General features: G+C 45.9%; 1 protein-coding gene across 4 annotated transcripts in view; it reads left to right on the forward strand.

The window, feature by feature from the left end:
* The window catches only part of LOC119461126 (ubiquitin-like modifier-activating enzyme 1), a 49,088-nt gene extending 35,712 nt beyond the window's left edge, over positions 1 to 13,376 (forward strand). For all 4 annotated transcript variants that reach the window (XM_037722330.2, XM_037722329.2, XM_037722331.2 and 1 more), the window contains exons 16-26: positions 905 to 969; positions 1,631 to 1,679; positions 2,422 to 2,568; positions 2,934 to 3,008; positions 3,509 to 3,701; positions 6,445 to 6,713; positions 6,977 to 7,081; positions 7,422 to 7,505; positions 7,587 to 7,687; positions 10,224 to 10,385; positions 13,001 to 13,376. In XM_037722330.2, coding sequence (XP_037578258.1) covers positions 905 to 969; positions 1,631 to 1,679; positions 2,422 to 2,568; positions 2,934 to 3,008; positions 3,509 to 3,701; positions 6,445 to 6,713; positions 6,977 to 7,081; positions 7,422 to 7,505; positions 7,587 to 7,687; positions 10,224 to 10,362 — 1,227 coding nt within the window. In that variant the 3' untranslated portion in view covers positions 10,363 to 10,385; positions 13,001 to 13,376. The remainder of the gene's footprint in view (positions 1 to 904; positions 970 to 1,630; positions 1,680 to 2,421; positions 2,569 to 2,933; positions 3,009 to 3,508; positions 3,702 to 6,444; positions 6,714 to 6,976; positions 7,082 to 7,421; positions 7,506 to 7,586; positions 7,688 to 10,223; positions 10,386 to 13,000) is intronic.
* The last annotated feature ends 8,641 nt before the right edge of the window (positions 13,377 to 22,017 follow it).

A 22,017-nucleotide genomic window follows, 5' to 3' on the forward strand; every position in this document is an offset into this window, starting at 1 on the left:
GCTAAGCAGCAGTCAGACTATATCCCTGGTGGCTTTTAGCACCTGCATTGAAAAATATCCACATTCTACTTGTTATTTTTTAAATAAACTGTGTGCTATTTGTTTTTTGCACTTTTCTCAACATGTAAATTTATGACTCTTTTCAATTTTGAGGCCTACATATCTCAGCACCTAGGGCAGGTACAACAATAATTCTTTATGCAATGGAAACCTAAATGCATACACAATCCAAGTATGCAAGCAGATTTTTGAGCACAAGTCTTCATAATTAATCGTTAAAATTATAACTGCATGGCAGGTGCTTTTCAAAGTGTAAAGTTTGTTGTGCTGTAAATTAGCTAAGAATGGCCAAATAAAAAAAGTGCTTGCATTATATCAATCTTCAGTCATTAGTCTATTCAGCCATAGCTTAAATATAATTTTTAATTAAACACTTTTTTTCCTATTGTGTCCTTAAACAATGGAAGATGAACTTCAGTTATCTCAGGAACAAAATAACTTACTGGAAAAGTAATTACATATTTGAAATCAGCAGAAAAAACTACACAAGCCAGTGCAGTTGCATTAAAATTGATGGATAAATAAAGAAAAAGTGTCTAAAATGAGTCTGTCCCCTTAACGAGCTTTGACTGTAGCATATAATAAAAGGAGTTGAGAGGGAACCGGCTAGGGGGGCTTATTTGAAGAATTTCTTGCTCAAAAATTTTGTCCATGGTAACGAATAGTTCCTTATAGCAAGGTCCATGAAAGGAAAGTTTCACTGCTAGTATGGGCCAGCAGAACAAAGAAATATGGTTTGATGTATCCAAAAGTGTTTTCCCGTGAGGATACGATGTACGGTGCAGAGACGGTGTTAGCGTCTTGTTAAGGTCTCTTTCTGAATGAATACATTACTCTCTTTCAGTGGGCTCGTGACGAGTTCGAAGGCTTATTCAGGCAATGTGCTGACAATGCTGTCCAGTATTTGAAGTAAGTACAATCCTTCAATGTCTGTTGTTCTAATTTTGTAGACGCTTTCCTCTTTATTTATTTGAAATCTCTTAATTGATGGATAATTCAAACTTCTCCGTTGGTCCCAGCAGTCTTCTGTATTTGTATGCGGAAGAACTTTGAAATAACCATTGCATGGGTTTTTGCGTTCAAATTCGCCGAACTTTCTCGCTCCCATGAACTGCTTTTCAGCCAACCCGAGCGAAAGTTTGATGCGCCATTAGCTAGGGCATTGTCATCTGCCGTAAAAATGACTAGGCAAGAAGTGCGGGGAGGCGTGACCAAACCAGAGCAAGCAGAGCAGGGCACGTCCTCCTTTCCCAAGCTTTAACTCGGGGCTCCTATCTGAACACATGGGAAATAAATCTTTTTTTCTTTTCAGTCAACGCTGCACTGAATTTGGGCAGGTTTATTGTATTTAAAAGAAAAAATTAAACAAGTTAATGTCATTTTCTGTGCCCGTGCGACACAGATATAACTAAGCTGAACGAGGTTGCGCACTTTCACACTACGAAATTTTGTTTCTCTTGGCCTTAGTGTTCATTGTGGATGCAGTTCGTTGAAGGTATTATGTTCATACAAAGCACGAAACTCGTAGCATCAATAACTCGGGCCTTTTCTTTTCCTCTGTCATCTTCAGAGACCCAAGGTTCATGGAGAAGACCATGAAACTTCCAGGAAACCAGCCGGTAATGTCTCATTGGATTCTTTTGATTTTTTTAGCACAGTCCGCCGTGGTTGCTTAGTGGCTATGATGCATTTGTGTTGGGCTGCTAAGCACGAGGTCGCGGAATCAAATACCAGTGTGCTGCCATTACTGCGAGAGATGGCGATAGGGCTGGTGAAGATTTTTAATCGCAGCAGTCTGCTGCTAATAGTGGCACACCCAAATTTTCACAGCACAGACATAGCACTGATTTTCCTTAATCTGAAAAAAAAAATTTATATGAAATTCATAGTAATAGACTACACTGTATTGTAGTTGAGAATAAGACTCGTTTCAGGCAGGTTGTGTAGTGGGTAGAGCAGATAACCGAGGGTTCATTAGACTGAATGAGTGCCAAGGGATGGAGCATTAACAGCAGCAAAGAATTGGATGAAGCGATGAATGAGGTTTGAAAATTTGCAACCATAGGATGGTGTCAGCTGACACAACATAACATCTCCAGCATTCACAAGAGAAAGGTTACCCTAAATTGCCAGGAGACTCCGTCATGCTTCAGTAGACACGAAAAAAACCTGATAATGTCTTTTTCCACATTCTGAGAAGTACAAATGTTCCTTGTATTTCTTGGTTCGTACCTGTGTCTACTTACTGTAGTTTCATCTGTTGTCGATGAACACTTTGTGTGCACATTAATGTAGCGTTGTGGACATTATCTGTTGCTGTACTTTCTGCCATTGGATCAAGTGTTCATGCTCACCTTGCAGCTGGAGCTGCTCGAAGGGGTCAAGCAAATGCTGGTGGATGAGCGGCCGACGTCTTTTGCTGACTGTATCGCTTGGGCCAGGCTACGTTTCCAGGACCAGTACAACAACCAGATCCGGCAGTTGCTGTACAACTTTCCAGAAGACCAGGTGAGGGCAGTCCTGTTGTCTTCGTGGCTTGTAGATACCAGCTTTTCAGGAATTCGGTCAAGGACAGAAACAAGTGGAACTTCAACCGTAGATAGCAGGCACTGCACTATTGTCCCATGAAGTCATTAAAGCAGCTCTGGTAGTGTAATGTTCAAGCCATCTATACTCAGTTGCAAAACTGCAATATTTTCATAAGAGTTCAGGTGAAATGTGGTCATGTTTTTGTTTCATAGTTAATATTTGTCACGTTGTTTGCCAGTTATCTGTGCAGTTGCTCTCGGTTCATAAAAAGCTCGTGTTGGAAAATTTTTTTCGTTTTCTGAACTTTTCTTCCCCTTCCCTCCTCTTTCTCTATATTTTTTCAGACTACAAGTTCAGGAGCCCTATTTTGGTCTGGCCCCAAACGTTGTCCCAGACCTATCGAGTTTGATCCCAAGGAGGCAAGTACAAATTGGGCTGTGTATTCTTCTTTAGATATTACTGGCCAGTGCCGTGGCTATGTAATAGTCATGAAGCAGTGAATTTCGAAAGCTTTGTTAGCATTGATCTTGAGTGCATTCACTCGTGACTGCATTTGACTTGTTTGTAAAGAAAAGCATACATGTTGACTCGCATAATAAATGCACTTACTTTTAAACACAATTCCGTACAAAGTTTGAGGTGCATCACCGCACAGAGGGGAAATGATATTCGACATTTACTGTGGGTTTTCATTCATTGTGCAAGGAAATACAGCGCAGGCTTTTGACTAAGATATTGAGGATACCCAACAAACAACACAGTAGGGGCTTGTTTACTTCATGGTGTTTGAGGACCTTGGCTAACTCGTTTGTTTATTGTTTAACCTTTTGTAACCCCCCTCACGCAATACTCCACTTCGGAGCCTGTGAGGACCTTGAACAAATAAATAAATAAATTGTTTGTGCATTTGGCAATGCAGACTCTACACATGGACTACATAGTGGCTGCAGCCAACCTCCGAGCAGCCATGTTTGGCCTGCCGAAGTGCACGGACCGGGAGGAAATCGCTCGTGTCCTCAAACTGGTCAATGTGCCGCCATTCGAGCCACGGCAAGGAGTGCGCATTGCTGTCACAGATGCTGAAGCCCAGCAGAGTATGGGGGGACCCACTGGTATGTCTTGCTGGAAGCAGTTTTATTGCTTGGGTTTTCTTGCCTGCATTGTGCTTTGCAAGTTGGACTAGACTGGCTGCATCGAGAAAGCTTTCGGGTCAGGTGCGTCTGTGTCCTGGGATTCATTGAGAACGAGCTTGCTAGGAGGAATGCTTTGAGTGCCACACGTTACAGTGTAATAGACGTTACAGTGTAATAGCTTGCTCGGTGGAACGAGAGGGACAGACAGCGCTATCACCATGACGTAGAAATGCTTATGGGAATGTCAGTGAAAGTGATACAAGCTGCTCCAGGCTACCTTTAAAATAGCCTGGGGCAGTTGACTATGTCCAAAAGCTTTGCGGGTCGGTCAGCCCAAAAAGGCAAAGCTCAGTCATCAGCAACCTGTTTTTGAGGTGAGGCTAGCATAGAAATCCTCTGCGCCGGAAAAGCACGCAGAAACTTTAAGGGACAAACGAATGTTCCATTTATCAAAAGTTTAATTTAAGCAAGGCCACACGTTTCACGAAGCACTTTAAGTTGCACCAGCCCCTACTCATCTGGATGCGCAGAAAAAGTGGAATGAATTGTGGCTTGCTTGGCACGCTTAAGCTGCTTTTTCACAAAATGCACATGCCTACAGGCTTGCTAGAAATTCTGGATGCCCCTCATGCTCAAAACAGTGCAGCAAAAGTTCAACTGCTTCTTTAGCTGCACTGGGAATAAGGTCATCACACTTATCTCTGGAGGAGAGTTGTTCCTCAGCTTGTGCTTCGGCACTCAGTTCCTCGAGGCTCACCTTGCAAGAGGTGCTCATTTTCATCAGTTGCCTCATATATATAGTCCTGCCGCGTGAAAGGGGCAGAAGGCACTGCCTGGCTGAATATGGCGTCAGCATCAGCAGGGCTTTTCTCTTGATGAGTATTAGTTCTTGTGCTTCAAGGCCTGCATTGTGGAAGCACTTCTTAAATGTACCGTATTTACTCGAATCTAACGCGCACCTTTTTTCCGATATATCGGGTCCAAAAATTGGGTGCGCGTTAGAATCGAGTACGACCCTAAATCTGTTACCATATTGGATGCGCCTTACAATTGAGGGTACGTTAGAATCGAGTAAATACGGTAGTTGCCTGCACTTGTTCCCAGGCATAAGCCAAAATGTGGGTAGCTGACAAGAAATGTATGCTGTAGCTCTTCCTAGTGTCTGCAAAGCAGCATTTGGTGAAGCAGCTGGCTACGGTAAAGAACTTTGATGTTCTGTATGACACCTTGATTCATTGGCTGGATAACAGCTGTTGCATTGGCTGGCTGCATTGGTTGCAAGACTGATGGACTTCAGTCCTAGCTGGCCATGGGCAGGGCATTTATCCACAATGAGAACCTTCCTGCAAACCAAAAGACACCTGTGCAGTGTTCAGCTTTTGTGTTGTTTAGCTGTAGGTAACAAATAAGTAGCATTTTCAATTGATCGAAGAATTTTACTGCACTCAGTATTGTCGAATATTCAATCGAGTAATGCTATATTCATTATTCGCTTCGATTCGAATTCAGGCATTCAATATTTTCGAATTATTCGGCGCTCCCGAATAGGCAGCCAAAAACCACGGACGGCCGGTACACATCTCGGAGGCTATGCTTCACGTCATGGCTGCCATACATCAACCATAAATCTCGAAGCTATACGTTTTTGCATTAAAGAGCCAGAAATGTGCGACGCAAAAGAGCAGAAACGGCGCTAGCATACAACCGAAACGAAGCGGCGAAGTCCGCATCGCCATAGTCACCAGCTGAAATCGTACGTGAATGACACTAATGATGGAACACTTCGTGCCTATTTGTGCCTTTATTGCGTTTACCGCCGCGCATAATAACGCGTTGGCCGCGGGATTTCAGTCGCCATCCATGATCGCGTCGATAGCTGCCACGGTTTTTTTTTCCGCAGCGGTTGTGGACAAAAAGTAGTTTCGTTTTGACTCAATATGCACGTCGGCTGCGTGCCTAAAAAGCTGCATAGTGGCCATCCATGATAGCATAGAAAGCGACCGCGATTTCCTCTGCAGTTGCAGCAAATGGTAGTTTCGTTCCGACTCGGTGCGTGTGTCGGCTGCTTGCCTTAACACCGCAAAGTCGCCATTCATAATCGCGTCGATAGCGGTTGCAACAAACAGTTGTTTCGGTTTGACTCGGTGCAAAGCTGTCGAGGATGAAGAGCACCGGCTACATCGTGATGGACGTGTGATCTGTTGGCGGTCAGCTTACTGGCGAAAAAATCAGGATGTGCGCACTGTAGTGCAAAGCGTGTCACAAATGATGGCGCACGCTGCGGCCGTGCTGCGAAGGAAGTTGCAAGGCCTCGATTGCAGCTTCCGCACTGGTTTTGTGCAAAATAGCAAAAGGATTCGCTCATCCATTACACTATTAAAATCTTGCTGACGTAGTAAGCATTTGCTTATTGTTTCCTGGAAACCCTGATAATTTGGCATTCAGTTATTTCGGATGGACAACTTTGAATACGGGAATAACAAGAATTGCAGCCATTATGTATTGACCATTTGATATATCTGCTTGCTTTCTATAGTACATGTGTGGGTGTGTGGTGGTAGTGCCAATTCCTCATTTTATTGTTGTCCTGTTCTGCTCGCACAGCACATCGTGTTTGTGTGAATCAACTTGTTAGTGAAAAATGTTATTCTGCAAGAATTTTTCTTTTTGAGCTGTACGCATATCACAAGGTTCCTCACAGCATTCTGCTGTCTTGTTTCAGACCAGGAACGGTTGAACATTCTGCAGAGGGATCTGCCCTCACCTGCATCACTGGCAGACGTGAAGTTGACGCCCCTAGACTTTGAGAAGGATGATGATACCAACTTCCACATGGACTTCATTGTGGCAGCCTCCAACCTGCGCGCCACAAACTACAAGATCGCGCCTGCGGACCGGCTTCGCAGCAAGCTCATTGCGGGCAAGATCATACCCGCTATTGCTACCACCACCTCGCTCATCGCTGGTCTTGTTTGCCTCGAACTTTACAAGGTGATTCCTGATTTTTTGAGAAGTCGGGGATAACGTCTTGCATTATGTTTGTGCAAATATGGGACTTAATATTTTACTTCGAGAGCATTCTCGCTCAGGTTTATGCATTTCCTTTACGGTTAGTACCACTTGCCTCATAAATTTGCATGCATGTGCTTTTGCAGCGGCCCTTGATCTCCCATTGTCCTGAAGCATAGTGCCGTGGGCTGCTGGTATTTCCTCCCTTGTAAAACTTTGCCTCTCCGTATCTTTTTTTCTTGCAGCTGATTCAAGGCCACAACAAGCTTGAACTCTACAAGAATGGCTTTGTCAATCTGGCACTACCTTTCTTTGGCTTCTCAGAGCCTATAGCAGCAAAGAAGAATAAGGTGAACTTGCTTATTTTTGAATTATCCATTACATCTTTAGTGTGAAAAGGGTTAAAGGGAAAGTGTAAGAACTTGCTGCCAGTGGGAGTCACCCACCTCTGCAAGACGTGCAATGCTCTAGCAATTGAACTGCAATGGCGACTGTTCTATCGTCCACTTTTTTTTTTTTTTTTTTTTTTTTTTTTTTTTTTTTGCATCTACGAAGCGCTCTTTCTGCATTTCAATTGGGCACTATATTTTCCCATGCTTTTTCTTGCTCCATGTGGCTATTTTCATGCCTGTAGCCTGTCTGCACGTGTGTCATTTTTCTGGATTCTAACTTGTGTCGTGTTTTCTGCAGTACAATAACCACGAGTTCACCCTTTGGGACCGCTTTGAAGTTAAAGGGGAGCTGACACTCCGAGAGTTCATAGATTACTTTAAGGTAGGTGCTCGTTTTGCTATTGCCAGTCCAGGCTTTGGTGCCCAAGTGTCACACGCCTTATTGTCTTCCTCTCTTCCACAGAACGAGCATGGGATTGAGATCACCATGCTGTCTCAAGGAGTCTGCATGTTGTACTCGTTTTTCATGCCTGCCGCCAAGGTGGAGGAGCGCATGAAGCTTGTGTGAGTAGTATCGCAACTTATTTCGCAGTCGCAGTTGGCACAAGTTAGCGGGAGACACGCACAGGCGCATTGCAACAACTCTTGCTAATTCATAGTCTGTTGCTCTCTCTCTCTCTCTCTCTCTATATGTGTGTGTGTGTGTGTGTGTGTGTGTGTGTGTGTGTGTGTGTGTGTGTGTGTGTGTGTGTGTATAATCGAGCGTTTTTATGAACCTTATAATCAGCCATGATATGGGCAAGTCCAAATTGTAGCAGCCAACCTTGCACCCAGCTGCTGAAAGTGCGTACTCAAATACAGTGGAACCTCGATTATACTCGCATTTACGACGAATTGGTTTATTCCCAGCAAAACCCCCATAGAAATGTATTAATAACCTCGATAATTCAAAGCAATTTTACGCCGACCCGCCTCGTACGACGCCTCTCTGGTACCGCCCGAAAAAGGGGGGGGGGGGGGGGGAGTCCTAAGCAGACGCAGGCTGGCACGTAAGCACGTTGCAGGCGGCTGATAACGGATGTGCAATACCGTATTTACCCGAATGTAACATAACTGCGATCGTAACGCGAAGGGCGACTTTCCAGTCATGCGAAATAAAAAAAAATAATAAAACCCCTAATGTAACGCGAGATTAACGGAAGAGTAAATGGCTTTATTCAAGGAATTGCAATTCAGAAACGTTCTCTTCGCTCATCATGGTCGTCTGAAGAGGAGAGCTTTCCTTGGGCGGTCTGACCTCTCAGGCGATCACTTTCACGATTCGTGTGACTCGGCACTAAAAGTGTCCTAGACAAGTGTTCCTGGCATTGTCTCAAGCTCACAATCAGCGCCAAGAGAGGTGTCGACAGTATAATTCGAGGGTGCCGGGTTGAGCAGAGTCTCGCGAGAGCGAAACTATCTCCAAAAGTGATCGCCCGAAAATTGTCTTCAGTGTCGCCGCGCTTGTTTGAGATTTAAGCTCTTCTAAAAGAGCGCACAATCATTTCATTCGGGGTCAGTACCAGGCCACTTCATGTTGCACAGAGCCTTCCCGACTGTCTCGCATATAAAGTGGGCCTGCCACTGGTCCCGCCATCCGTAAATCGTCGACTCCTTGACGTCGAGACACTGAGCCGCAGCAGACTTACCCAGTCCCTCGGCCATCAAAATTTGCTCGTCTCTCGAAGCGACCGTCATACCGAATGCGCTGCGACGCCATAATGTCACAAATAAACGGAGTCGAACCGCAAAACGGCCTTAGGGTATTGCAGCATCGTAACCAGTCACAAGCACAGCGAAAACAGCGTCGATTCCAACCAAAAACAAGTTCTGACATTAATCGACTTGTCTGTGGATTGGATCAAGACGTAAAGTTACAGGTTGCTAACGTAATGCTAATAATCGCGGTATTTAGAATATTTGGTTTAAAATAGTAAATTTTGCCCTTATTCGAATGTAACGCGGTGGTCGAGTTCAAGCAACTAAAATTATGAAAAGAAACTCGCGTTACAATTGAATAAATATGGTAAATTTTTAATAATTTAATCTACCTTCCTTGGAAGCAGTGCAGATTCATGCCGTAGGTTTATTCAGGCGGTCTGTACCCGTTTTTTGGGCAAGACTGAGCGTCACTGCCGATATTTTTTGTTTTTTTATTATACGACACCCGAATTATATGATGGTTTTGCACGGTCCCCTCGAAGTCGTATAGTCAGGGTTGCACTGTATAGGTTTTTCGTTACTGCATAAAATACCAGCTTAGGTCTGAGCAGTTTCTTCATGTGCCTAACCTGCCTCTTCATAAACTCAAATACCTGATTGCAATCCTTAGCGAGGGGAAATTCAAAAGCCCTCATAAGCCACACGAATGGCTGTGCAACGACGTTCACATCTGTGTAGGAGACCAGCAGTTGTAGCAGACCAACAGTTATTATGCAACACATACAAGAGGACATTTCCGGAGCTTTGCCTTTAGCAGCTCAAGAAAAAGCTCTGGAAATGTCTGTCTGCTGTCTTCACCTGTCATTTCATTTAAGCCCATGCAGTTATAATGATTTGTTCATTACAACTGCCCTTGATTAAGCCATGTGAAAATTCTGCTTTTCAAGGGGCATTCAAATAGGAGCATTACTGCATAGTTAGGCTTCTCTACCCCCTTCTATTTACGAGTGCTGCCATACACTGCGACAGCCTAAAAATTCAATGCTGGCTCTACTCGCGAAACAGTGCACTTCTGCGCCTCCATGCTCCTAAACATAGTTCACGACAGATACCGATTCTGAAAAAACGTTTACTTCTGCGAGGTTGCAGAAATGAGCATATGTATTTGGCTGGTGCACCCTCACAAATTCTGAGTTCGACAGCAGTGTACTTGCCATTGCATTCTTGTCAGACTATACATTGATCGCACCCTGGCCACTGCTCGCACGGGTTTCTGCATCATCTAAAGATAAACCAACATAAGATGCACGATGCTTGGGAGTGCAGTGGTACTCTGACAGGCATTAGTTGCAGTGTTGAGTTACTTTTTGCTGAGATTTGCACCTTTTGTCTTCTGCAGCATGAGTGAGGTCGTGAAAAAGGTGTCCCAGAGGCCGATCGATCCGCACGTGCGTGCCCTTGTGTTTGAGCTGTGCTGCAATGACATGGATGGCGAGGACGTAGAGGTGCCCTACGTGCGTTACCTCCTGCCAAAATGACCACGGTCTGGCTGCGTAGGAAGGTAAGCCACAATGGACTTCCTGCCTACATTACATTAGTGATTGGAGGTTGATACTAGAAGAGCAGATGGAGGCCAATGTTTTTTTTCCAAGTATTTTCTTGTACTTGGGCTGCTATGGTGTAGTTCTAGCAAATTGCTGCCAAATTCAGTCGTGGGCTCCTGATGAATGCGATGTAGTCTGCCTTTATAATAAACTGTGCAGAAAATTGATTGTCAACGTAAGCGATTAGCCAAACACTTCTAGAAGACTGTTCTATTAAAGGAATGATGTGCTTAATGGCATATGAATATTTGTTGCAGTGAGGATATTTAAGTAGCATTTGTTGTTTCATTGCGTAATTCCATAAGGGATGGAGTTGCTAACCAGAGCATCTGTAGTGGTAGTATAGGTGGACAGCTCTAGCGTAATAGCTGTAATAGTTGGCTGTCAGCAACAAAGTGCCGTGTGAGTAAGTTGTGCGAGAGCACATGACACCCTTGGTAAGCAGTGCCCTTGTATTGGGGGTGAAAGTCCGACCACCGATCACAAAAATTGGCAGAGTACCCAAACAAAGCCATTCTGGCCAATCAGTTCTGTGGAAGCTCGCACGGTGGAAGAAGATTGATTAAAGGAAAAATTGTTATCCACTGGATTGTAGCACCATGCTACAAAGGAAACCCTTGCTTTCCTTTGTTTACAGGGGTTTCGTTTGTAGACGAACTACATCAAGATCCGCGACTTCATGGCAAGCTAGTAGTAACTTTTTGGTTTGGTTTTGCATTTTTGGTGGCTTATCAGGTGGCAATTTCACTTATCAGGTGTTCTCACTTAAAGGAGTACTGACACAAAAATTTTCGAACTTGTTTTTTCTGCTGTAATAAGTAGCTAATGACCCAGTAATCACGGCGCGAAACCTCATTTGCTTCAGAGAGCAACGAGATGTGAGAAGAGGGATTGTAAACACAGTGAGCACGTGATCGCACAAAACTGTGACATGTTCAAGCCAGCGCGCTCGTAGGCGAGCGAGTTTCGTGTTGCTAGTTCGTCTGCTACACCTGCACAAGCTTTGCGATGTCGTCGCAGTCCTCGTTTTTGTCGTCCAGCGGCGACTATTTCCTCCAGGCGGGAGTCGCCACCGTATTAGACGTGGCCAACCACTTTTGATTCGATCCACCACAGGCGAGCTGGCGATCGCTGGGAAACCGTATAGGCCTAGCTCGCTGGCCGTCTGATCCGGGGCCGACGGCCCTTGCGATCCGTCCGCAGCTCGTAATAAAGCACCTATATTCGTCAACATAATCAACGTCTGCACATTTATGTCGCTCATAACTGACAGTACAATAAGTTTTGCTGACGGCGTTGGTAGCGATGAGAAAACGCGTTAGCAAGGCGAGCCGCTTCGTAGAGATGATTGCTGCGGCGGCTGCGCTGACCACTTGTGAGCCAAGGTCATACCAAGGATTAACCATATCGCACAACCTTTCATAACATGCACACTCTCAGGTCAGCGTCTCGACCAGGGAGGAAAAAAAAAAAGCACCGGGGCGATCGGAGCGGCGAGGAACTTGCTCGCCGGCCCCGCACCGAAGGCAGCGCAAACTCGTGACGTACCTACGCTGACGTAGCGTTTTCTTGGTTATTTACAATCCCTCCTTGATGTCAATGTCGCGAGGTGCTGCGCTTTGTGGGTGGCTGCGCGCACGTACTTTTAAAATTGATTTTAAATATGTTCTAAGCTATATTAGCCGCTGATATTTTGTAGACGAGATGTGTGTGTCCACCTAAATCGATCTCACTAGTTATCTCGACGTCAAATTTTTGTGTCAGTACTCCTTTAAGAGTGACTATTCTGGTATTGTAGAAGCAACACAGCTCAACAGCTTATGGATTGTTCTCACACTACGGTTCTCGTCTTGCTGCATTGTTTGGTTTTCTTATACAGAGTTTCCGGGGCTATGCCAGAGATGCATGCAACTTTTTCTGTGTGCTAGAGCCAGCCAGTACATTCTCTTGCCAAACTTGTCGAAGGGCAGCAAAATCGAGATAAGTTAGCATCTAGTTTGCACGTTCCTATTGTGCACAAGTTTCTTGTGATGTACCTCTCGTGGGTGTTGTGGAACTCGGTGTGTGATTGTAGTACATTCAAACAGTCAAACATGGCCACCATTTTGCTTCTTTTGCTAGGTTGTTCACACCACAACCATTGTGGCTCCATTTTCATGCCCTAGGCTCTTGAAAATGCCTAACGGAAACTAAGTTTTAGCTATTTGGCATCAATAAATATATGGTTGAAGTTGGACACTACTAACTCTAGTGCCAGATGGCAATTGACATAATTACATTGGGAAAGTCAACTTTGAAAATCCGCTTGACAACTTAGCTGCAAGAAGCTGCAGCATAGGAAGAGACCACTATTTTTTAGTGTTTTCCGGTGAATCTCAGCATCCTTGAATTGTCCTTGAATATTGGGTCAGATGTTCTGTACAAACCCTGTGCATGTTCATTATGTCGTAGTTCGACCGTGCCATGCAGGTGTGCAGTTAGTATTTGCTTCGTCTCTCTCCTTTTTTTTTAATTATTATTATTATTCTGTGGTGTAATGTATTGAATAAATGCATGTGTTTGTTTTTTCCAGTTGGCGAAAATGGCTGCAGTGCCCATTTAGCTTTGCATCTCACAGCTGGTCCTGCTGTTTGGAAGCTGGTGCCAGGAACGTGCCCATCTGTGCCCTTGTAACCATTTCATGACCAGCCTCTTGTGTTTGTTTTTTGTATTTATATTCACACAAATTAGCACCAGTACTCTTGCGGTGCTGCTTTTTGTTTTAAGAGTTGTGAAGTGAACTGTTCTGATGTAAGGGTATAAAAAGACTGGAGTTTTGAAAGTAAATTTTTTTTAAAGTTATCATTGAGGCAATAAGTGTACTGTAAGCTAGGAAACATGATGGCGTGTGACGGTCATGTGATTTTTTTTTTTTTATTGCTAAAAATAAATTTTCATTGAAATGCCCACTTGTGTGTTTGTGTGTATGATGCACTTGGGTTTTGGTGGTTACAGGTGTTTTATGGTGACAGAAGATGCAGGCTGTTCCTGTCTCTAATTCACTTATATCACTGAATGTGACTAGGCTTTCTTGTTTTCAGTTCAAACTGAACACAGCTGAAAAATATCTGCTCACGGGTTGCTTTTCAGGTTATCTGAAAATTGACAATTTTCTTTATAATCACAGGCGAAAAAAGGCTGGGCATGTTGCACGCCCCTGAACAGTTTGCTCGAGTGAATACACGAGCTTGTCTCATCCCAGCATTCCCTGCTCTCAATTCCATAAATTGAGCAGGCCCATGAGGCAAAGCGTATTTGGTTGTTAGAAAGGACATTAAGCAGAACTCTGTTTACGCTGATAAATTATTTCAAAACTTTTTCGTTAATACCGCAATAATGAATTGGTTAGAGAAAAATAAAACCAAAGTTCTATATTTTGAATTTTGCGTTGAAACCCCTGCGCCAGTATTCAACTATTTTAAGTGATGCTGAGTTCGAGGTCATAACTGTGCTAGCTGCATTCTGATAGAGGCAGAATGCAAAAGGGCTCGTTTACCATGCACTGACCCGAGGGTCAAAGTTAATACGGAGCCGCCCACTATGGCGTGCCTCATTATCGGATTGTGGTTTTGGCATGTAAAACCCCAGAAATATCACCGACTTCAACGTACCTTTTCGTATTTAGGTTGCTATGACATTATGGCTCCGTAAAAGTTATCGAAGCTTGCTATATTGAGTGTTTGGCCGATTTAGAATACAATGTAGTCTACCAATAAAGAAGTAATAGGCCTGGGTAGAAGTCAAAATCTGTTGCAGGAACTTCTAAGTGGCATTGCCACCCATTTTTCGCTGGATCTTTCCTTGCTTGCAAAGACTCTTATGCTTGGAAGTGGCTGTTTTTTTTTTTGGTATTGGTAGAAGGGTAATTTAAGAGTACAACTCAATGTTTCTCGTAATTGTCCCATTAAAGGGCCCCTCACCAGGCCACATAGCAAATTTTGGTTATACGCTGGAATTTGTTACGTGCCCTCTACTAGGAAGCGTTCTACCGCAAGAATTTTTCAGATTGGTTCATTAATAGCAGATAGAAATATTTCAGTGCCACAAAGCCATGATTTCAGGAGGCGAGCGCCACTGCCAAGAGAAATACTCTCTCCATTTGTCCCTGTCTAGCCTCTGCAAGCAAAATTCTTCGCTGTGTTCTCCCATGCCCGAGCTGGAGAATTGTGTGGATTATATGTCATGACCTCCCCCCCCCCTCATTTTTCCTCCTCGCTTTTTCGCTGCGTGATGCACTTCCCCTGACCACACAGTTTTCTACTAAAATACCTAAACTCTTGTGCTGTGATCATTAAGTTGTCATGCATAAGTAGTACATGGTCTTGTACATCTTCAGTCTTTTGGCACCATCTGCTTCTGTGCACTGCATCTGCATTTGTTGGCTTGAATTTCCAAAGAATCTTACTTTTATAAATGCATAAGAGCTGTAAGACTGCACTTGTGCAAAACATTGCACATTGGTGCGATGTTCCACAATAGTGTGCAAATTTATCAAAATATTTGATAATTTTAAGTCAAATGCGAAGCCATTTGAAACCATTATGTTTCAACAGGTCCATCATTCCTATGCTGGCCGAAACGCAGTGTTTGCAGCTGTCTCATATGGCTTGCAACAATATGGCATTTTTTTTTTTTTTTAAGGAAATTGGAGAACCTTGACGTGGCCCGATTGTCACTCTACACTTTGTGCCTGTGTCATAGTCGCTCAGGTAAAAGCCATGTGTTCTGAGCAGGTGTCACAGTGCTGTGCACAACCTACTTGTCTAGTTCGAGCCCAGTTCTGCTCTCTGGAAAATTGAACTGAGAGGTCACTTTTGCATGATGTACTGGGATACCACTTCTGTGCACTGCTCAATGAATAACGTGGCCCACCTGAACTTGACAAGTTGCCGGATCGCATGTGAAGTTTGTCCTGTGTAGTCCATAAACGGTAATGTCGCCGATGTTATCGCTTAGTTTCGTACTGTGTATCATTCAGAGCTACAGGCAGGTATAAGTTGAGCGCCATTACAACAAACTCCTTTACAATGAAATTACCTGTAAAACGAAAGAATAATTCAGTCCCGGTTCTATGTTGAACGGTGTGGTGTGCTGCTTTTGCAATTAAGTGACCTGTATAATGATTTCAGAGGCCCCATAGCACTTCCTTATAAAGGCGGTCTACATAGGCAAGTCTGTGGTCTTGCTTTGGGCATTGTTTAATATATGCCCCCTGCAAAAAAAATCAATAAATCAATTTAAAATCATGGGGTATATGTTTGGCATATGAATTAGCGAAGAACCTTCTTCAAAATTAGCGCCCAAAGTGCAGCAGCGCCGGTAAATCGATATTACGTCACGCATTTCAAACAATGTTTGGTCTACTGGTCGCTTTCGAGCATGCAGCTTTTCCATTTGGATGGTGCCCGTTGGAAGCCGGTCGAAATCGAGCGTCGCTCGAAATGCATTCGCCTGGGTCAAGTGTATCAATGCTTTAAACATCACTTGGTTGTAGCACCGCGCACCGTACAATCGGAGCAGTCCAAGCACGTTCACAAGAACCGATTTTACATGATTTAAAGGAGAGACATTGAAATAATACCTAGCAACGCTATGTGGATTAGCGCCAGGGTACTGAAAACTGTGCAGCAGCGCCGTAAGGTAATAATGTTTGGTCTACTGGACCTCAATGCTTTCGTACAGTCAACCACAAAATGCGGACCACGCAGCGCTGCCAGACTGCCTTCCATTACGCCACCTGGACAGGGGCGCTCTGGATATGAGCCCTTGGTACTTGCCTGTTAATTTTTTATTCCCGTGCCATTGTTAGTCGTTGTGTTGACGCAAGCGCTGTCTCGAGACCGCCACATATCTGGCTTGATAGCTCAAATCACGCATTCGACTGGGTGCCAGTGGGTAGATAAGTTTCACGAAGGTCATTTTTTTGAGTCCAATGAGTGTGCTGCTTCTGCGTCTTGAGAGAAAGGGTAGGGAGCTGTCATCAAAAATAAAGAAAAGCCATAGTGCTACAGACTTGCTTCAGGCCACTGTAAACGTTGGCTACACCGATAGGATTATTCAAGCTTTCCGCGACGATAGGTCTGGTAGGAACCAGAGCAGCTGAACGTCTCGGTTAGCAGCACAGAAGCCCTGCCTCTCAGACAGCCAGCACGTCTTCTTGTGCAATGCTGAGGAGGCTCCGAAGTATCGCTGTAAACAGTTGGAGCTCGGTAGGAACCAGTCTAGTGTACCATTAGGACAAACTCCTTATGCGCAATCAGCAGCGTTTGGGACCTCCGGTAAACCTCGTTCCGTATGCGCTGGACGGTCCCTCAGCGACGGCTGCTATTTTTTTCAACACGACCGCAGCCGATCCATAAAGCACGTATCGTGTCATTGTAGAAGAACATGCTGTTTGCACACTTCATCTGGCGCCGATGACATAGAAAATGTCTGGGGCATGTGAAGAAACTGTACGTTCGGACTGCAACAGATCTTGTTGAGGTACGTGGCGAAACGTGGGAGCGACGCTATGTGAAATGCCACTGTTGCCTCCCTTGCATTGAAAATTCTTGGTCCATTTAGAGTCGTCACTTAAATTGCGCCAGGGTACTGAAGGTCACTGCTTGTGCCTTTGTTTGCCGGCTTTGAGCGCCCCCACAAGTTAGTTCCACATCGTTTAACATGACTATTTTACGTGCCACAAATGCATTGTCCCCTGTCAGAAGCAGAAACTGCGCAACTGTCAGTGACCTGCAATGCGTTTATCGTACATATAGCACAACAGTTTCAGTCTGCGATGACACATCAGCGTGAATCCACCGAAGACGGAAAATACAGTCGAACCTCGATATAACAAAGTTGTACTTGCAGTGAAAAACTTCGTTAAATAGCTAATTTCGCTAATTCGGGATTTTAAAGTTTAAAAGTTTCAACATTAAAAACAACTTCACAGATTCCCAGAGTATTCCTGGTGGATAGTATCTTGTTAGTAAGCACTTATAAACGAATCACACGAAGGTCGGGTCATAATAGCCCGTTTATTAGCGCGTGTGGTGCAGATCGCGCCGAGAGCAATGCATCGACGTGGCGCACGGCGTCGATGCATTGCTCTCGGCGCCTGAGATTAGCATGTGTTGCGTCGCGCGGCGCCGTAAATCTTGGGCGCCATAGCTGACCGCGCTTATATAGTCAAGGCTTAGTGCCCGCAGTGGGCGCCCACTAATTAAAAACAAAGTGTAAAAAAAAAAAAATACGGGTATTCGTCCTGAACCAAAAAAAAAAAAGGGGGGGGGGGGGGGTCAGTTTTGCCAGAAAGGCTCCATTGATGCCGATAGCGAAGAGAAGAACACGAAGTAAGGTTCGTTGTGTTATCGTAGCCGCACGCTCAGACAAACGTGTAACAGGTCTCACTCGATAACCACGAACTCGCAGTCACATGCAATGCGAGCAAGCGCTTCGCGCCGTGTCTCGGATACTTGATTGAGATTACGCGACCGCCAACACTAGACGTGCGGGAACAACAAAATGCGCGTGAAAGCACCAACCATTTCGGCACCGGCCTTTGCACTTGGGATGGGATAACTTTATAGCAAGGTCCTGGCGAGCTACTCCCGCGTTGGGACCGGGAGCTTTAACTCCCTGGTCGCATCGTGGGCTCGCTGGACAGCCCAGAGCTGTTCCGCCAGGTCCGTGCTGCGTGCTTCTTGTAGCCTGGTGGAGTCTTGATTCGTGTTTGCGTGGGTCCGACCACACGGCCAGAGCAAGTGATGTACGTCGAGTATGCTAAGTCAATTTTCGCAATATGATTTTGTTATAGCTCAGGCATGTAATGTAGTCTGCTTTGCGTGGGGTACATGTAGTTTTGAAGCATTCTGAAGGTGATGGCTTGAGGCCTGGTGAGCTTATTGTGAGGTGTGTTGTATATTCTGCGGTATAGATAAAAGTGCTTTGTGATTTTGTTGAATGTCGGGGGAGAGTACTGATTTTCGCGGGGATGGTCACGACCAGAATAGGTGCCGTCGCGGAGGGTTAGGTCTCGCGCGCTCCTGTGAGCCAGTACCCTGTGTGCCAGTACGCGGCATAGTACCCGTCCAGACAGGCCTTCGTTGCCACCACGGTGAATAAGCAAGGTCAAGTCACAAACGATCTCACAGTCAAGATCCGCAAGTCCGAGATAGCAGAACAGGTCGCCATCGCACTCGCGCTCACAGACCCGAACACCACCCACGTCTACAGCGATTCACGCTCAGCCTTTCAGGAAGACGCCATTGCAAGACAAGCACTATACAAGTAATCAATACATGCCCACCGCGGCAGCATCACTTCATCTGCTACTTCCCGGCACACCTCGGAGAGATCGAGGACGCCCCCTCCCAAACCTTTGCACTTGCCGCGGAGAGATTACCTCCATTATACGGCACGTGGCCCGCGCACGGACGCGCGCGCTAGGAGAAGGCAGCTAGGCGCGCGTTCCTCGCAAATAGACTCGGCTGCTGTCAGAACAACTAGTGTGTCAGCAGGCATTTTAAGTACCCCCGACTTAAATATGTGCACGAAAGAAGTACTCCGGTCTTTAATATGTACTATCGACCAAAAAAAAAAAAAAAAAAGTTCACTTGCCACGGGATATCAGAAAATGCTGAATATACGAGCAGCCTTTAAAAGTAGCCAGTAAAACAGTACATCACAATGTTGTTCGCATATACCAGTAGGGGCTGGAAATTGAAATACCTGACTGCGATTTTGAGGCTGCGGAGAAATTCAGCTTTTTGTCAGATCCCTTGGTCCGTAAACTTTTTTGGTCGATAGTACATGAAAATTCCCCAGTGCAGTGGAGTAGCCGCCAGTAGTTTTTTCGTTGTTGAGATTTAATTAGGTAACTGTAATTAATTATCTCACTCGAGAAGTACTGTCCTATTATCAAAGTGTCAATGAGAAAATGGTAGAACAATATGAAGAACTCCCGATACAGCTTTCCGTTGCTCAATACGCGCTACATAAAAGTGTTTTTCCGAGCATGAAAGAACACAATTCTCGAGTGCATCTCACGTCTTAACCTCGGTGCGCGCACTTATAATTACGTCAGAGACTTTCTCTCTAATCGCACGGCCTTCCTCTCGGTGGGGGATCTCCGCTCCGACGCCCGGACTCAGGGCAGCGCGGGAACCCCCCAGGGCTCCGTTATCTCCCCAATGCTCTTTAATCTTGTCATGATCGATCTTGCCAAGGAGTTGCAGCAAGTAGACGGTGTCAACCACATCTACGCTGACGATATCACCATATGGGCCCATCAAGGCAGTGACGGCCAAATATATAGAAACGGCACTACAATCCGCCATTGAAACAGTCTAGACCTATCTCCAAGGCACGGGGCTTCGCTGCTCTCCTGCGAAGTCCGAACTCCTCCTCTACAGGCCTACTCTACGTGGCCGCCGTCCGAAACATTCAACCGCTAAACGCCAATACGAAGACATCGCGCTTCACCTCACGGATGGCAGCCCCATCCCCCTCGTCACCAATATCCGTGTGCTCGGCCACGGCCGGGCTCGGAATGCTTATAGAGGCGAACGGAGCGAATGGCATGGCCCTCGCATAAATCCAGGTCAATGCCAGTGGCGCACCGACGGAGGGGGTTTTGGGGGTTTTAACCCCCCCCCCCCCCCCCCCCCCCCCCCCCCCCCCCCTTGAGGCCGAGTTAACCCCCCTTTTTTGAGTACTGCAACTCAGATGTAAGACGCGCAATCGTCTGCACACTCGCAAACTTGCGCAAAAAGCGCATTTTTTCGACAATTTCCCGTGAAGAAATACAAATTAGTGCTGTTTAGATGGTATTGGCAAACTAAGGCAAACTGTCAATCCCCCCCCCCCCCCCCCCCCCCTGGCAGAGATCCTGGGTGCGCTACTGGTCAATGCATTCAACACCATGAGACAAAGCGGGTCTCCAACCGCCGTGGGGGTATGAAAGAGGAGAATCTCCTCCGATTAATCCAATCATTCGTAATTTGCCACATCACCTACGTTGCTGCGTTTATTTTAAATTGGTACATGGCTGAACAAAACAAACTCAACATTCTCCTACGCGGTATCTATAAACAAGCACTCGGCCTCCCCGGTTACACCAACACTGACCTCCTCCTTCAACTAGGCGTCCATAACACACTGGACGAGCTCATCGAGGCCCAACGCCGCTCTCAGCTGGAGAGACTCACACTCACAGCGACGGGCCGCCACATCCTCACCTCGCTCGCTATCACCTACCACCATCAACAAGGCCATAAACACCAGATCCCCTCCACCATACGAGCCTGGATTCACGCCGACCCTATCCCCAGAAACATGCACCCCGAATACAACCGTGCACGCCCCACAGCACGTGCCACGGCTCTCACCAAAGCCCTCGCTCACAACGACGGTGTGAGTTTCGTCGACGCCCCCACGTTACCCGCTTTGCAGCCGTCACCACACGTGAAGGCTCTCTCCATCATGCTATCAGCCTAGTAACCCCACACGCTGAGGAAGCTGAAGAAGTGGCCATCGCGCTAGCCACACTAGACCCAACATGCCATACCATTGTCTCTGATTCCCGCTCCGCTGTTATCAACTACATAAACGGCCGTATCTCCCACCAAGCCTTGCGCATATTGCAACAAGCACCCCGCCACCCGCACCTCCCCAACCTCAACGAGGTTACCCACTCCCTAGCGCGAGGGCTCGTTAACCGCGCGGGAGACGGGGAGGCTGCCTCCACCGGTAGGAATCGCCTGACACGCTACAATGATGTAGTGAAATCCTTCTACTTAGAGCGTAGGACTTTCCCCGGCCCGCACAGCAAGCTATCCCGAGCGCAGGCTACAACTTTCCGCCTGCTACAAACCAACACTTACCCCTCGTTACACCTTTACAACAAGATCTACCCAGACATTTACCCCAATCCCACGTGCCAGATCTGCAAGACACAGCCAGCCACACTTACACACATGCTTTGGGAGTGTACACAACAATACCCCGACACTAACCCCACGACTCGAGATGGCACGCTGCCCTGCGTAGCTCCAACCTCGACGACCAACTCTGGGCGACCCAGCAAGCCTGCGAGGCGGCGAAGAGGCAACACCTCGACGTCCCCACGTGGGAGGCCTATGCCCAACCGCCACCTCTTGCTGGTTTTAATAAAGTTTATTCAGTCAGTCAGTCAGCATGAAAGAAGCCCGCGAATACACGCTAAGTGCCTCGAGCGGCCAGTCGCGTGTATTCGCGGGCTCCTTTCACACTCGGAAAAACACATTTATTACCTATGTACCACGTATTGAGCAACAGAAAGCTGTATCGGGAGTTTTTCATGTTGCTCTACAATTTTCTCATTGACACTTCGATAATTAGGACAGTACTTCTCGAGTTAGATAATTAATTACAATTAACTAATTAAATCTCAGCAATGAAAAAAATACTGGTGGCTACTCCACTGCACTGGAAACAATACGCACTAGGTTTGCTTCGCGTAACGCCGTTCCTCTTTTTTTAAATCGTGCTGCGTGATAGCTGGGACACCCTGTATATAGGGAGCATATC

Source organism: Dermacentor silvarum, chromosome 8 (assembly GCF_013339745.2).
Source record: "Dermacentor silvarum isolate Dsil-2018 chromosome 8, BIME_Dsil_1.4, whole genome shotgun sequence".
In the NCBI taxonomy this organism is placed as follows: Eukaryota; Metazoa; Arthropoda; class Arachnida; order Ixodida; family Ixodidae; genus Dermacentor; species Dermacentor silvarum.